This window comes from Gracilinanus agilis, chromosome 6, assembly GCF_016433145.1.
Source record: "Gracilinanus agilis isolate LMUSP501 chromosome 6, AgileGrace, whole genome shotgun sequence".
Classification (NCBI taxonomy): Eukaryota; Metazoa; Chordata; class Mammalia; order Didelphimorphia; family Didelphidae; genus Gracilinanus; species Gracilinanus agilis.
The window spans coordinates 270,826,575-270,844,576 of NC_058135.1; the positions used below are offsets into that span (position 1 = coordinate 270,826,575).

The window sequence follows — 18,002 nt, forward strand, 5'->3', positions numbered from 1 at the left end:
CTTGGCGGGAGGAGTAGTGGATATACATTACTACATAAGTGAATTAAAATTAATACTTAATTTTTTTTATAAGAATCTTTCTGAAACATACTATCGATACCTCCACAGTCTCATACAACAGATATAAAGTCCAATTTAGTCTTTCCTTGGTGACTCTAGGGTACACCCAGGATACTCTCATGAGAAACATGCATTTTTACTGGAAAGATAAAATAGATCCAGCCCTAAATCTACAGTCCCATGGCAACAGGTTGTCAGATCCTTCACTGACAAGTCCTAGACTAGAGGCTACATGTTTGCTTAAAACAGCAACAACAACAATTTGAGCGTCTTCTTTCTTGCTGACAAATGACACTTTTTGCGGATGTGACTTTTGCTTCTGAGGGGGGGGTCCCTCTTTTTTTTTTCCCCTTGGACATGAGAACTGAGCTGGTTAGATAATCTTCTAAAACAAGAGTGATTAGGCTCCAATGAGAAGTTGGGGCAGAGTGCACGGTCCACGCTCTGGCCTGGACTCCATGATTCTCATCCTGGCTACTCTCAGAGAATCTCTGTTTTATTCTGTGTCCAGATAAGGCTTCCAAGAGCTGAAGCGCCCAGAGGAGTGGCCTTCTGCATACAGTAGATGCTGCTGCCTTCTCTCTACCTCAATTGACAAGCTAGCTAGCTAACTAACTCACCAGACTGCAATGGCTTCGTTCTCATTCCTAGAAAGAGGGCTAGAATCTGCACAAATCCCCAACCCCTTAAACAACTGAAACCAAAGGCTATATGGCTATGTCCCCACAATGACTAAGGCTGGACATCTGACTCAAGGAGGAGAGCTCTTTGGCTTTCTCTTCTTACAAGGGAAAAAAGCTGACACTGCCTAAAATTCTGAAGCATCCTTGGTTAGTGTTTAACAGAGCAGCAAAGAAACTAAGAGGGATTGAGAAACTGATTTTGATCCCAGGGCACAAAACCTTCTTTTCTCAGCAAAAGGGGAAGAAAATGGATAACCTCACTAAGTAATCCTCTAAGTGAAGAAAGATGTGAATTTATCTTTTCTGTGCTACAGACACCAAGCTAGACTTCTGATGAGAAATGATGAGTTAGAGTAGGTTAGTATTGTGGCTACCTCTGATCCTCATAACTTTAAGCTGTCATTAGGTTACATAGATGATTCACTGAATTAAAAAAAAGCAAAAGTTCTTTACTAGGCATTCAAGACAACTAAGTGGCAGAGTAGAGAAAACACTAAGCTGAGTCAGGAAGACCCAAGTTCAAATCAAGCCTCAGATACTACCTGTGGGACCCTGAGGAAATCACTTAACTTGATTGCTGCTTCAGTTTCCACAACTGTATTTAACATTTCTGCTTTTCTGTATTTGCTTCTGAGGTTTTTATGCTCTAATATAGGGTCTGATATTTCTAAAGGTGCCATTGTAATGAGAAAACTAAGACATTAGCACACAGCCTGACAGCCTGCATAGCTGAGAAATAGGTATACTCATTTCTATTGCCAATTAATACTCTCCAAAGGTCTATCATATCTAACTTTTCTAAAATCCCATCCATTTCCTAAATTTCTTCCTCATTTATTTTATACTTAAACTTATCTAGGTCTGAGAGGTATAAGTTGAGGTCTCCCACTAACATAGTTTAAATGGCTGCTTCCTAAAACTCATTTAACTTACCTTTGAAGAGTTAGATGCAATGCCATTTGTCACATATGTTCTATATCTATATTAATTCATTATCTATGGTATCTTTTAGCAAAATGTAGTTTCCCCACTTATGACTTTTTTTCACTTCAGCTGAAACATAATAAATTCTACTCTAGCCTCCCATTTTAACTTTGTATCTTTCTGTTTCAAGTGTGTCTCCTATAATCAACATACTGTGGGTTTCTAATTTCTAATCTGCTCCTCTACACCAGTGATTCCCAAAGTGGGCGCCACTGCCCCCTGGTGGGTGCTGCAGCGATTCAGGGGGGGCAGTGATGGCCACAGGTGCATTTGGGGCTGGTGAATAACTGTAAGGGGGCAGTGATAGTATGTGACAGGGGGTGCTAAGTAATATTTTTTCTAGAAAGGTGGTGGTAGGCCAAAAAAGTTTGGGAACCATTGCTCTACACACTTCTATTTTATGGGTGAGTTCATTCTATTCACTGTTTTGTCTACTGTGTACCACCCTCCATCTTATTTTCTAATTCTTAGCCTCTTTTTAAACCTTGTCTCATTCTTACAAGTCTATTGGCCCCTAACCACTGCCTCTTATTCCTCGCCTCTCCTCTTATTCCTTGCCTCTCCTTTCTCTTAGCCTCTTTTCCCTTCTGCTTCCCTGATGGCAAGATGGATCTCTGTATCCAGCAGCAACATTTACTTTTCACTCCTTGAACTAGTTCAGATGAGTGAGGTTCAGTTGCTCAATCCTCCCTCTATTTCCCTCTCCATTATATAAACTCTTCTCTGAAGAAAGCCCCATTTGTATCAGGTAATTTCTCTCTTCTACTTCCTCTCCCCACCCAGGGCATTCCCTACCCTTCCACTGAGACCATCCCAAAATAATGGAATCACACCCAGGCCCTCTGTCTAATTAAGACTCCACCTAAGAGTCCAAGTGATGACAAAGTTCTGAGGGATTACATATAGCCTGTCCCCATATAAAAACAAATAGCTTAACCTTGCTTATAAGATTTCTCCCACATGTTCACTTTTTTATGCTTTTCTTAAGTCCTGTGTTTGAATGTCAGATTTCTTGTCTAGTTGTGGTCTTTTCAACAGGAATCCTTGAAAGTCTTCTATTGTTAAATAACCATTTTCACCCCATAGGATAATATTCAGTTTTTCTGGATAGGTTATTTTTTACCCTAATCCTAGATCATTTGCTTTCTGGAACATCATATTCCAAGCTCCCCCCTCCACACACCTTTTTTTAAATAGTAGTGAATGCTTCATCTTTTGTAATCCTGATGTTCTCCTTAACTTGGAAGTTCTGGATTTGGGCTAGAATTTTCCTGCAAATGTTCATTTTGGAGTTTTTTTTCAGGAGTCATCGGTGGATTCTTTGAATTTCTACTTTGATCCCTAGTCCTAAGATATCTAGATAGGTTTCCTTTACAATTTATTGAAATATATCTAGGCTGTTTTCGGCTCTTGTTATTCATGGCTTTTGAGAATCTGAAGATTTCTTAAATTGTATCTCCTCAATCTATTTTTTCTTTTGATCTCTCACATCGATATCATAGGATGAGTGTTGCTGTTTTTGGTTGTTTTTCAGTCATATATTACTATTTGTAACCCCATTTGAGGTTTTCTTGGCAGACATACTAGCGTGGTTTGCCATTTCCTTCTCTAGTTCATTCTGACAGATAAAGAAACTGAGATAAACAGGTTAAGTGATTTGCCCAGGGTCATGCAGCTAGGATATGTCTGCATCCAGATTTCGGCAGAGAAGACGAGTCTTCCTGACTCCAGGCCTGGCACTCAACCCACTGTGCTACCTAGCTGCCCTTCTCAATCTATGTTCCAGGCCAGTTGTTTTTCTTATGAGCTGTTTCACATTTTCTTCTATTTTTTCAGTCTTTTGACTTTTTAAGAATTATTTCTTGATATCACATGGAATCATTTGCTTTCAATTAGACAATTTCACTCTTAATGATATATTTCTCAGTGACATTCTGTACTTCTTTTACAAAGCTCCTATTACCCTTTTCATAATTTCTCACACAACGCTTATTTTTCTTTTCTTCTACCACTTCTTTATTTTAAATATTTTTTTTATTATTTTAAAATCTCTTTAGCTCTTCTAGAGATTCTTACTGGGCTTGTGTCTAATGTATATTTTTCTTTAAGGTTTTGCTTGTATTTGTGTCTTGAGCTTCCCTGGCAGTACAGTATCTCTTTATGGATGGGCTCTTTTGTTTCCTCATTCTTCTAGCCAACTTTTTGACTTTGGACATTATGTTAGTGTTGGGCTCTGCTTACTAATGGAGAGCAGGCAGGGGCAGGTTGAGGAGGGGGCTTGTTTCCTAGTCTGAGTTGGCCCTTCTGTGTCACTGTGCTATTTTCATACCTTCAGTTGGGGGGCTGTAAATCTCCTGTACTTCCAAGGTAGTATGACCGAGGAGAGGTCTATTTATTGCCCCAGGTTTGGGACTGCCTCAGTCCCTATTCGTCAGCCCACTAGAAAGTTCTGTAGGTTCAGAGGGACTGAACTGCCCGCCTCTCCTTTGGTTTCCTTTTCTTGCCCTACATATTCTGCTGCAGGCTGGTAGGGGCTCTGCCTGTGGGCTCAGAGCCACACAGTAGAGTTTCTGGGCCCTGTTCTTGCTCCTCTTTCCCTGGAAGACAGCTGCTAGATGGTCCTAGGACCTTCTCAGGGTGCTGGTTCAGGAGTTTCCTGGATCTTTCTGCCCAGGGACCACTAGCAATGGTGCCCCATCTCAGCCTCCTAATTGTGGCCACAATCACCGCTGCTCCTTTCACAGATGCTGGCCCCTTGCCCTCATGTTCTTAGACCTCTCTATCTTCTAAGGGGTCCCAGGCTGTTTCTTTATTCCCCCCTCAGAATCTGGTCTGACATTTTCTAGACCATCATGGAGAAGGTGTGCCAGTGAGCTGGGGGAAAGATGCCGACTCTTACTCTGCCATCTTGATTCTCTTCTCCAGTAACTCTTAAAGGCCTCAGTTTCCTCAACTGTAAAATGGGAATAATGATAGCACCTACTCTCAGAGTTGTCTTAAGGATCAATAAGATCCTATTTGTAAAGTGCTTAGATCAGGGTCAAAAATGAAGTAGACACAATATAAATGTTATAATTTTAATAATGCTAATTCCCCTTCTCCTCCAAAATCTAATTCCAATTTATCCATTCGGTTTCCTTTAATAATGTTCCCTTTCACATATCTTATAATTATGTGGTTGGGAGTGGTGTTAGTAAAGCCTCTGGATGGCCCTGCCATGGACCTCAGGGTGTACAGGATGAGGAAAGGGATCCTATCCCACCTTCCCTGCAGTAGTAAATAATAAGCCTTGTCTCTCTATACTCTCTAACTCAACCCCACCTCAACGCTGTGTAAGCTTTCAATATTTCCCATTCTGAGCCTGAAACAGTCCCTTGTGGGGGCCCGTAACCTAATTGAAGGAAGCAACTGCACAGGTGCCACTAGGCAAAATGAGGATGACCCAATAGTCAAGAAAAAAAAATCACTTATAAGATACTCCATTAAAAAAGTGAGACCACTACGACCACATCGCTTTACCCATCATTCTCTGATCGACTTTGCTGACCACATTACAAAAATCACAAAGAGCTCCGTGTCATCCCATCCAGACTGGAATGCACAGGCTGCAGACACTCCTGAATGAGGCCTAAAACAGATTAAAACGGAATTGGGAAATACTGAACAAAACAAAAATGTAAACAAACATGATATTAATATGTGATTTTCTAAGTCATACAGAGCTATAGGAATCCATAGCTGGCAGGTGATCACCTAACTTTTGCCTTGAATAAGGAGAAGCCACCACTTCCCAAGATGGAGATAACCCTTGGCCAAGGCAGAAAGATGGGAGATCACTTCATAATGTCCCCTCCTCTCCCTACTTGGCGGAATTAAGCTCTTCAGTCTTTTGTCATTACTGATAGTAGCTCTTATGGCCAACTTCCCTACAGGTCTGTCTTAGGGGACTCAGCATTCTGGCAGACACAGCAACTTCTTTCTTCATCTTACCTATATCATGGATTTCTCTTCCCACCTTCAGTCTTCTTTGATTGCTATTAAATTTCCCTTCCCCAAATTCAACCTAGTTACTTCTTCAACTTCATTTCTCCTAGCTCCTTCTCTCACAAAAGTCAGGGTCGCCTCTCCAAGGCCATTATTACCATCTCTTCTGCCCTTCCATTTCTGGTTGGTCCTAGGGAACCACTGGTGCCCTTTCTTATACCTAAAATGCTTTTTCTCCCCATTCCCTTCTGTGTTCCTTGAACCCTCACCACCCTGCAGTGCTCATTTCAAGAGCCATCATCCTCTTCCTTGTAGCATTCCCTCCTCGATTCTCTCCAACCTCTTATGGACATGAATGAACCCTCTCTTCTGTCAAAGAACTTTCTCTGAGCCTAAAACATTCTTATACATTTTAGTTTGTTTTATATTTGTCTAAAACTCACTCCTAAAATTATCAGGATCCTGGAAAGCAGGGCCACTGTTTTAGGCATCTTAGTATCCATCCTTAGTGCCCAGAAAAATGCTCTTATAGAGCAGATGCTTATAACTATTTGCTAAACCTAATTCATATTTCATTAATACTCTATTCTATTCTTCTAAAGGAATATAGTAATAATTTTTTCAACTTTTTTTACTTTTTTTTTTAAATTTGAGTTTCAAATTTTCTTCCTTTTGTCTCCTTCCATTGAGAAGGAAAATAGTATGACACACGTTATATAGGTGAAGTCATGCAAAACATATTTCCATATTAGCCATGATGCAAAAAAAAAAGGAAGGAAAATTTTTAAATAAAAAAAATATGCTTCAATCTACATGAAGAGTTCATTAGAAGGGGCAGCTGGGTAGCTCAGTGAATTGAGAGCCAGGCCTGGAGATGAGAGGTCCTGGGTTCAAATCTGGCCTCAGGCACTTCCCAGCTGTGTGACCGTGGGCAAGTCATTTGACCTCCATTGCCCACCCTTACCAATCTTCTGCCTTGGAGCCAATACACAGTATTGACTCCAAGATGGAAGATAAGGGTTTTAATTTAAAAAAAAAAAAAAAAAAGAGTTCATTAGATCTTCACTGGAGGTGGATAGCATTTTTGTAGCCAAGTCTTTCACAGTTAATCATCACTAATGCTATTGTTGTTACTGTGTATGTTGTCCTCCTGGCTCTTCTCATTTCACTTTGCATCACTTCATATGAATCTTTCCAAGTTTTTCTGAAAACATATTGCTCTTAATTTCTTACAGCTCAATAGTATTCCAACACAATTATGTACCAAACCTGTTCAGTCATTCCCCAACTGATGGGCATCCCCTCGATTTACAAATCTTTGACACCACAAAAATAACTATTATAAATATTTTTATACGGATAAGTCCTTTTCCCTTTCTTTTATCTCTTTGGGAAAAGACCTAAAAGTAGTACTATTGCTGGATGAAAGAATAGAAACTGTTTTAAAGCCCTTCAGCCACAGTTCCAAATCATTCTTCAGAATGGTTGGATCAGTTTGCAACTCCACCAACAGTACATTAGTGCCCTTATTTTTCCACATTTCCTCTAGTGTCTGTCTTTTTCCTTTTTTATCATGTTAGCCAATCTGATAGATATGAGGTGGAAACTCATGGATGTTTTAAATAGCATTTCTCTAATCAATAAGTGTTTAGAGCACTTTTTCAATGAGACTATTGATTTCTTCTGAAAGGTATTTGTCCATATCCTTTTGCCATTTGTTGAGAGGGGAATGGATTGTATTTTTATAAATTTGACTCAGTTCCTTATGTATTTGAGAAATGAGACTTCACCAGAGAAACCAATAGAAATTTCCCCAGTTTCATGCTTTCCTACTAATTTTGGCTACATTAGTTTTGTTTGTGCAAAATTTAATGTAACTAAATTATCCATTTTACCTCCTATGATCCTCTCTAGCTTATCTGGTCATACCATACATCTGAGAGGTACATTTTTCATGGTCCCCTAATTTGCTGATATAACCCTTTATATGTTAAAATTAGGTATCATTTTTTACTTTACTTTGGTACATGGTGTGAGATGTTGGCCAATGCCTAATTTCTGCCAGACAACTTCCCAGTTTTTCCAACAATTTTTGTCAAAAAACGAGTTCTCACTCTAAGAGCTTGGATCTTTGGGTTTATCAAACACTTGATTCCTGTGATCATTTACTAATGTACATTGTTTAGTTAATCTATTTATATACTGGCCCACCACTCTGGTTTTTATCCAGTACCAGACTATATTGATGATAACCTATAGTATACTTTAAAATATGATACTACTAGGCATCCTTCTTTTACTTTTTTCATTTATTCCTTTGATATTTTTGACTCTTTGTTCTTCCAGATGAATTTTATTTTTTCTTCTAGTTCTATACAATAATTCTTTGGCAGTTGGATATGGCACTGTATAATTAGGTAGTAGAACTGTCGTTTTTATTATATTGGCTAAGCCTACACAAGAGAAGTTACTGTTTCTCCAGTTGTTTAGATCTGTCTCTATTTGTGTTAAAAGGGTTTTATGATTGTGTTCATATATTTCCTGGATATGTCTTGGCAGAAAGAGTTTCAAATATTCTATACTGTCTGTAGTTATAATCAATAGAATTTCTCTACCTTTTCCTCCTGGGTTTTGTTGACAATACATGGCAATGTTGATGATTTATGTGGATTTATTTTATACTGGGCAACTTTGCTAAAGTTGTTAATTGTTGTTCCTAAATTTTTAGTTGATTTTCTAGAATTCTCTAAATATACCTTCATATTATCTGCAAAGAGTGACAGCTCTGTTTCTTTGTTGCCTTTTCTTATTCCTTCAAGTGTTTTCATCTTAAAAACTTACTCAATATTTTTTCTCCATCCCAAAGGAAGAATATATTCTGAAAGGTTAAACAGTACTTGCCCCAAGTGTCTGCTAGAATAATTCATGAACACAATTAGGAAAAAAAGGCAGAACAACAGGTTCTTGGACAGGTAGGATATCCTAATCTATGATGAACCTTTATCAATGATTCCACAAATACCCGAGCACATTATCATGTACAAAGACTAAACATGATGAATCCAGGTACTTAAAAAATACTCTCTTCACCATCACATTCTGAATGTACCAAGCCATCTTTTCAAATATTTTTTATTCAATGAGTTCTATCTGGCTCAGTTGATGAGAATGGAGGTCTTACAATGTTAACTAACTAAGCCAGGACAATGGGATACCTTCAGCTTATAAAACATGGGGTCTGGTACATATTAGATGCTTAACAATATTTGCTAACTGGTAACAGAATTAAGGCCAGGCAAAATAAAATCTAGATATAGATATATCCATACATCTCTAAGTCTTTGCATTAAAAACTCCCTAGGCTTTTCTGAAAACAGGCACACTGCTGGCAGCTGCATACAGAAAAGGCAAACACTGGCAACCTATCTGTGTACAGCAGCCAGTACTCAGGCTATTGCTGAGTCTAAAAGCACTGTGGCAGAAGTAGCTATTTAGGTCAAAAGGGGAAGAAGGACATTGCATCCTGCCGCCACAAAAGGGAACCAATTAAGGAGGCTGACTACTCATCCAAACTAGATTTTACCTGGGACACCATTTTTTCTGACAGCTCGGTAGATCTCCATTATTTCTCATTCAAAAGCGGAAACTTTCAATACAACTAAAGCCCATTCAAGCTTTGTTTTTAGTAAGCCTATTTTTTTCCCAAAGCATTCTCTGAAGAGCCCCTTCTAACTTCTCACCCAATCTAACTTGACTGTAGATTACCTGGCCAACCTAGTGGTTTTGAGAAACACAAGGGGGCATTCACATGGCTACCCTGGACCATTTTCTTTCTTTTTTTTAAACCCTTGCCTTCTGTCTTAGTATCAATTCTAAGACAGAGGAGTGGCAAGGGCTAGGCAACTGGGATTAAATGACTTGCCATGGTCACATAGTTTAGGAAGTTATCTGAGGCCAGATACCCCACCATTTCCAGAAGTACAAGGCTAATCCAAAAAGAAACCACATTCTAAGAGAAGAAAAAAAAGTTGTCTTCATAACTGTCCAGAAAGTGATTCCTTTTCAAATGAGAGAATGTCAGTCATGTTTCACAACCCTAAAGCACAATGTTGCCAGATTATAAAGAGATCTGGTATAACATGCTTTATGTTTATGGAGCACAAGAACAAGATCCAGCTACTATCTAAAATGGGGCCATTCCTGATTTGTGGCTTTATCTATAAGGGCTAATTATCTGGTAGTTTAAGGTAGGCCTTTTGCCTTGATTAGGGCTGTAAACATATTTAAAAGGTTTACTTAGCCTGGCTTCCTGGTGAGAAATGTAAGACTTGTGAAATTCAAACATACCTGTGAAATACAATTACTTTTTTATTTACTAACCCTAATTAAGGCATTGAGAACATGAAATGGAGTTGCTTGATGAGTAAGACTATCATCTATATAAAATGAAATCTGGGACTAGAGTTAAACATTTCCCTAATTAACAAAATTTCATGTAATGTGTTCTTCCACCTAAATTTCATGTAACTTTCTTCCACCTAAAATGCCCTTCAGATAGCCTGAAATCTCTAGAAAAGCTCAGCCTTAAGAAATTATAGCCAATTACCAAATCATTTGGTAACAGAGAAAAATATTCAATTCCCTTTTTCTAGAAATGAAGTACTTAGAGATGCTTGGCAACTGGAAGAGAATTTGGATGAGCCAATCCCAACACAGGGATCCCATTGATGACATCTCCAATGAAGTGGTTACTCAGCTTGTTTATACCTGTAATAAAAAGAAACTCACTCCCCCTCAGGAGACAAGTGCTGGACATCTTTGGAATAGCTCTAACTGCTAGGAAGTTCTTCCCCCTAAGACTTCCCAAAGTCTTCTGTCTTCTTGGCACTGGTAGCCGTTTGCCCTGGAGCCACAGGGGATGAGTCTGCCCAATCTGGTACCTGTCAGTCTTTTAAACACGGAAAGCCAATCGCCCTGCCTCCTCCCCCAGGTCCTTTCTCTTCCAGGCCCAGCATTCCCAGTTCTTCCAAACCGCTCCCTCTGATGACGTAAGGGAGATTCTAGTTGTCCATCGGTAGTCCTCGTCACAGCCCGCCAGAGGTGTTCTGACTCGGCCAGAGTACAGAAGTGCCTCCTTTCTGGAGGTCTGGAAAGTGGACATCTGATAAAGTAATTTAGGACTGGAGGAGCCCCTGTGGGCAGCTACACTCTGCTGTTAATTCCTTCAGCCTAGACCCAATTGTACCTGGGCTGCTTTTAAAGAATGCCTTTGCCCATTCTTCTGGGAGCAGTTCTTTTGTCCTGTGTTTCCTCACTGAACACTTCTAAAGAATAGGCCTCTGTTCTATTAATCTTTATATCGCTTCCACTAACTAGCCCATTATGTTACCCATACTAGGTGATTAATACATGCTTGTTTCAGATCACTGGATTTGCTTAGTGATATCAACAGAGGAATAACATGACTCACGGCCAATATCTTTAAAACCTATCTGTTTAAAAACAGATACAACAGAAAAGAGCAGTCTATCAAAATTGGCTATTACTGGATAATGTTATTCGGGAGGGGAAAAACACCCAAGAATATAACTTACCTGATGAACCTGAATTTCCACTTTAAGGGCCTCCTGTAGAGTCTGCAACTCCATCCTCTAACTTCTCCACTTTTTCTACTGTTTCTGCTAATTCTACAGTTTCTTCAGTCTTTGTTCAAAATAATAAATGTCTTCTCACTGCCGCTGTAGATCATAAAATTTTCCTATTACATTTGATATAGAAACATATTTATAGTAACAGTACAAACACTAAAAACACAGACTTGCCCAACACAGGACAAATTCTTTAACATTAACTTTCCTAAAAGTTAAGAAGAAATTTAGCATAGGCAGAATGGATTCCTGTTAACTGTTGAAATTGTTTTGTGAACAACTATAGTTTTCAATTACCATTCAGTTACCATTGCTTAATCACTTCCAGTCATCAATGGCAGTCTCTCTTCCTGCATTTATATACTATTATAAACAAACTTCAAAATACAGTTATCTGGGGAAGGCTAACTCAGAGATGGAAAGCTCCTATGTTATAGTTGTAGGGACAGTCATATGTTCAACAGTTTCACAGAGATAGGGAGTTTGGCAAAGAGATCAGAAAGAGAGTAGGGTCATAGCTGGATGAAGAAACCGTCTAATAAAAGAAAGAAAAGAATATTCTTGGGCAAATACTTCCAAGGCCCAGGACTTTGGAGAAACTGTACACACATAAAATTCCCAGGAACCACTAAGATATTGATTTAAGGAGACATTAAAAAATTATACGAAGATTGTTGAACATGTGTAAGAGTCAATTTTTAAAAATTGGATCATTTTCAGTACTAAAAGGGCTGAAACTACTTTAATATTTTATGTTTCCCGTTTTACTTGGTACTTTAATTAAACATACAAAAAAAGTCAAAATCATTTTAGTTTAACTAAAAATTGAGGTTGCATTTTTGTCTTTTCTTTGAAAAGAAGTTTAGAAATTTAACTGAAAACGTTTCTATAACATTTTCTGCTAAGCCACATTCTAAACTGGTGCTGAGGAGGAAGAGATGACTGTGGTTTAGAAGAAGCACAACTTTACTACTCACTACTTTGTGGGTGACCTCTGGCCACATAATTTGGCCTTCCTAAGTCTCAGTTTCCTCATCTGTGCAATGTGTTGCCGGACTAATTGACCTCAAAAGGTCAGAAAAATCCATTAAGATGGTCTCAAGCCCTCAAAGTTCAGGTTCTTCCATAATGATGGCAGTAATCAGCACCAGACTAATTAGTAAACTAGCTCGTAGGTCCTAAAAATTAACAGCAGCTTTAAAAAATGTGGAGGGAAAGGTAAAGGGACCACCAGCCAATTTCGTGTAGTCTGATGCATTCCCCAGCAACAGAAAAAATCAGGCTTAACATGGAGGTTCTGTATGTCAACATCAAGCCTAGCATCATGAAGCCTGCAGCTTGGGGTAGTACTTTCTTGGTCAGACGGTTGTCTGCTTCTGGGGAAAAAACGCACAGAGTAGGAGGTTTTATTTGGCAAAGGTTATAAATGCCAACTGCTTATCGCACTCTGAAACCAAAGTAAATGGCCTTAAAAAACAATAGTACAGCTACGACAAATGAAGGGGGATGGAAGGCTCCCTTGTTGCTGACCACAGATCCAGAGCTAGAAGGGACCTTGAAGGCCGTCTAGTTCAGCATCTTATGGATGAGGCCCAGCGAAGGTGATGGAGATGCCCAAGTTCCCCAGGAATAAGAGGTAGAAGGTGCATCTGATCCTGAATCCTCTGACTTCAAATTCATCGCTCTTTTTACTGAACTGTCCCTCTTCTCTGACTAGTGAACAAAACGAAGGCAAACATTCTAAAAGGCCACAAGACCAAGATGGTACACATGGAACCCTTTAAGCTGAAATAACTCAATTAGCCTTCATTTGAAAATTTCGTTTTGGCTTTTTACTACCTAACAAAGAATATATTCTTGACTAAGTTCACTAAAGGCAATTTATAAATATATCTTGTTCCAAAAGAAGCACTATTTTGACCATTTTTAATATGTTAAAGGTAACAAATGTGATGCTATAAGGTGAACCTAATCACAGTCCCAGAGTTGGTGCAATACATTAAGGTATGAGGCTGTTTATCTCCTGACACAAATGTCTCTGAATACGCCGGCAAATATTCTGACTCGCAGACCCTGGCCCTGACCCACAGAGCAGCCTTCCTCTACATGAGCCAATGGCTGTCCCTTTCAAAAAACCAAGGAGCACCAATAAAGATGACAAAACTATTCTTTTTTAAATTAGTTCTTTAACACTGGCATCTAGCCAATGAGGTTGCCGAATCTCTACCTTAAAATCTTCATCAAGAGAAACAAAGAGCGCATGGCCTTTTAGAGAGAGTTTCCCTTAGACTGCCCTGGCCATGAGACTGTGGGCACTTCATGCTGTCCCTCGGAGCTCTGGGAAAGTTGCTGAGACTGGGAGAAAAGGGGCTGAAGTGCCCTCAAAGGAGGAAGCTTCCTCAGAGCAGAAAGGAAATCAAGCTAGGATTTTCTAGGGATGAGTAATGGCTCTGCTTTGTATGTCTAAATGCACAGAATCCCTTTTCTCATGTCTAGCCCTACATGAGCAGACCGAGGGCCCAGGACAGAAGCTGGGGCTATGCCCGTAGGAAGGAAGGGGGTGTGTCAAGGCAGAAAAGTGGTGAGAAGAAGCCGTGGGACAGGCAGGACAAGGCAGGGGCACCAACCCCCTGAGAGGGGTCCACAATGACAAATGCTGCAAAGATGCCAAGAAGGGGGATGGATTGGCAAGTGGGAGACCCCGGGGGGGAGAGGGGGCGAAGAGAGCTCAGAAGCCAGATTCGGTGCCAGGTGGACAAGTGAGTGAGAGGAGAATGAGGGGAGGCACCTAGTGTAGATGCCACTTTCCCGACTGGCTCCAGGAAAGGGTAAAGTTCCATGTGCTGTGGCTATTATGGAGCTTCCTCATTAATACGGTGGACCATAACACTTGTTGACTGGGGAACAGGGGCCCTCCCTTTCAGTGGGGTACTTGTCAACCATCCCCAGCTAAGATTATGCTCTTCTCCTACCCGATCTACTTGAGGCCTGTCTGGAGGCCGGTGCACACTTTTTAGGTAACAGGACAGCAGTTGGACAGTCCTTCTGAAGTTTCATCTTCTCTCAATATGACTGGCTATCTCCTTTTCCAATCATACATTCATGGCTAATAACCCTTATACTGTCATATTTGAGTCTTCATGCCTCTTTCCATTGCCTTCTGGGGCACTTATAATTTTGGTTCTTCAAAAACTGTCTCCTACTACATAGCTACACGCCACTTGGAAAATACTGAAGTTTTTCAAAGATGAGTTTTTATATCTGGGAGCCTCTTGGAATTGATAGAAATAGTATTCACTTTTCTTACATGCAAACAAGCCTCTTCTCTCCTTCTGAACTCAATTCTAGATTAAGTCTGTTGCCCATTTGCAGAGGCGACCCAAGGTATAGTTGTTAAAGGACAAACTTAATGAACTGTCATACAAGACTTTTCTCAATCATTTGGTATTTTCCTCTCATTGAGGTATCTCAAAAATCAGTCCCTTGATGCTTTCAAAACTGTGTTGCCTCCAGCACAATTTCCTGTAGGTGTCCTTGGTCTAGCATTCAGCTATTCTTCTCAAGTCCATCTTTCTAAATGGTATTTCTACCTTTTCATATAACACTTTGGGTACTAAGGTGTTATGAGTTCAAATATGAAAGTTCTATTGTCAAGAATGGGTTATTATAGAAACACTGGCCAATTGGTCTCATTTTCCATCTATGTGAGGGGTTCTTACCCTGGGGTCCATGGATTGATTTTATGAGGGTCCGTTAATGTAGAGGGGAAAAATTACATCTTGATTTCAACAAAATTGCTTTTCTCTGTCATCCTACAAAATTTTTTATGCCCTTGAAACTTTATTCTGAGGAAGAGGCCAAACTGTGAAATGGGCAAATTACACATTAAGGTTAAAATCTCTGTATATGCTGTCCTCCCTCCAGTTTCATCTATAAAAGCTCTTGGGATGATCTGGCTCAGTTGTGGCTCATGCCATTAGCTAGAATTACTGTGAAAAAACTTTAAAAGTCCATATTGTACAAATTTGGATTAATTTTTAATTAATTACTAATTAATTAATAAACAACATAAAAAGATACAGCATCACAACTTAATTCTGATGATAGGTGACATGAATATAACACTTTAAGATTTACAAAAGATTTTACACAGATTAACTCATATGAGCCTTTCAATGGATTGTGAGGGAAGTCCTCCCAAGTATGATTATCTTCACTTTATAGGGGAGGGGAAAAATTCAGGTTGGATGACTTGCCCACAGTCAATACAGCTAGTTAAGAGCCAAAGGTAGGAGGAAATGAATATGAGTCCAATTTACTTTAAGGCGAGCACTCATTTCACTGTTACCTTTTCATATGATTTCTATCTTTTTCATTTAGCAATTTTTCAGTATTTCTATTTATATTCTGACATAACTCTAGAGTATATAAAAAAATACTATGAAAACCACAGACTGTCCACTCTTGGTTTGAAGACTAGTTACAGTAGAAATATCAGACCTCGGTTTCAGAGTTATAAGTGGGAGAGAAAGGTTTAAAAATACAAAATTCAGCGGCTGAAGTATGATTACCAAAGCAGTGTTTTAAATCCCACTATTTTACCACAAGGTCCTCAGTGATGAAGCCCAGCAAACCAAGCTTTCCCCCCAGCCACTGTTCCTTCTCTCCATGGACTACCATCATCCTTCAAACCCTCTTCTTTCTCCCAATTCCCCATCAAGTTTTGTTCTCCCTTCACTGCTAGAAAGAGACTCCAACTCGGGCCTTATCTGGGCTGTGAATGATTATTGCTCAGTAGTCATTACAAAGAGCTGCTCAGCCTAACTTCTTGGCCCCCACCATTACTGGATCCTGGGAGAAGGGCGTTCTTCTCTTTTCAGCAGCTACCTGACGGGAGCTAAGTGGACTTGCCAAAGCTGCACAGAGCACCCTGCGGGCTCCTTGCGCCCATTTTTACTGCTGGACATGGGGATGCCTCCCCTTGGAAGATGAATGTACGTGTGTGCCACATAGGACAGAACATGATGCTAGTGGGACCAAGGTCTTCTGCTGATTCACCGCTAACCACTGACTGGACCCCAAGGCCTGGCACCTTCCACCATGTATGTCCTTAATCACAAGAGCACAGAAGCATGTGTCCTTTAGCACAACCCATCAGCGCTACTAGAAAGAAAAGTCAAAGTTAGGAGGATTCATGAAACAAAGGTAATTAGGGATATAGTAAGGTGGCGGTATGCTGCCTTCTATTTTCAAAGCACCATACCTAGAACTCTAAGGTGGCCCATAACTTTAGGATTAAGTAGCTCACTATTTAATAGAGAATAAAAAGAGGGCCTCTCTGTCAGTAGTCTGTCAAAGGTTTAGCTTTTCTGATTGAATTATTGGTTGCAGAAGTCCAAGATCCTTTTTTGGAGAGAATATATTACTTAGAGCAGTGATGGGCAAACTAAGGCCCAAGGGCCAGACTGGGGGGGGGGCCTGAAATGTTCAATGGCCCAGTGACATTATTCCTAATCTGACGAATACAATGAGTAGGATACAATCCAATGAAACTTTGAAAGAGTTGCCTTAGAAACAGACTGACAGATGAGCATTTCCTTTCCTTTGGCCCCCACTTTAAAAAGTTTGCACATCACTGACTTAGAGATAATTAATATTCACTTGATGGCCTAGCCATTAAAGTGTTCTAAACAAATTATAAGGTCTTAAGCTAGATATTCAAAAAGTTTATTGCATGGTGACTTAAAAGGTTTTTTGAGTTTAAAGTATATTATTTTTAAAAATTGACTAAAAGGCATACACTCTTTTCCTTCTCAAACTTTCCCTTTATTAAAAAACAATACAAACATAATTTAATACTATATACAGGGTAAATGCAACAAAAAGCTAAGAATGTGAATGCATAAGAGGCAAGAATTTCCAAGTCCCACAGTTACATTAACCTAGTCATTTTGCACATAAATTAAGGTCCTTACACTTAACCGCATATTAAGTAATATAAAACACAATGGGGACCTTAACTTTTAAATTTCTTGACTTTTCAATTCTCCAGTTTAACCATTAAAGACATTTTTGACAGAGACGACCTTTACATTTTAACAGGTTATCAAATATAGGAGCATGGCAGCCTCCTAGTTATTACTGGAAACACAAATTCATCTGAATTATGGCCATGTAAAATTAGACAAAAATTCACTTTCATGCAGTGCAACTGGCAAAAACTTCATTTCTGGTAGAAAGGTCTTAACAAAAAAACAATATCTTGGATTATTACTCATCAGCAGTACTTACCAAGTTTCAGAAAAGCCAGCTCTCCTTCAGCTTTCTGGTCCCCCTATCACAGAAGAAGGGAAAAAAAATTAAGCTACAGCACAAATTCATGATATGAAAGCAGAAAAGGTTTGAGGCTTAAAAAAGTTTGAGCATCTGATTTTGATAAGAAAAACATGCAATAAAACTTTAAAATAAGGAGACCAAATTAAAGTAGTTTATACAATAAACTGCTTTCTAGATTATTAAAGACAAAGTCAAGTAAGTAGCTGAGGGGTTCTTTTTCCCAACAAGTATTTAGAAATGAGGTATACCTTGTGCCCTTTAACTTAAATAAAATAAAAATACTAGTTAATCCAGCCTTGCCTCCAAC

The 18,002-nt window shown here is 39.4% G+C and overlaps 1 protein-coding gene across 4 annotated transcripts in view; it reads right to left on the reverse strand.

Moving 5' to 3' along the window:
* Window positions 1–18,002, reverse strand: part of PHF21A (PHD finger protein 21A) — a 186,206-nt gene that overhangs the window by 138,628 nt on the left and 29,576 nt on the right. For 3 of the 4 annotated variants that reach the window (XM_044680188.1, XM_044680185.1, XM_044680186.1), the window contains 2 exons: window positions 17,651–17,693; window positions 11,306–11,449 (listed from right to left, as the gene is read on the reverse strand). In XM_044680188.1, the coding sequence (XP_044536123.1) occupies window positions 11,306–11,359 (54 nt within the window). In that variant the 5' untranslated portion in view covers window positions 11,360–11,449; window positions 17,651–17,693. Of the gene's footprint in view, window positions 1–11,305; window positions 11,470–17,650; window positions 17,694–18,002 lie in introns of all 4 variants that reach the window. The other variant, XM_044680187.1, reaches the window with a different exon arrangement.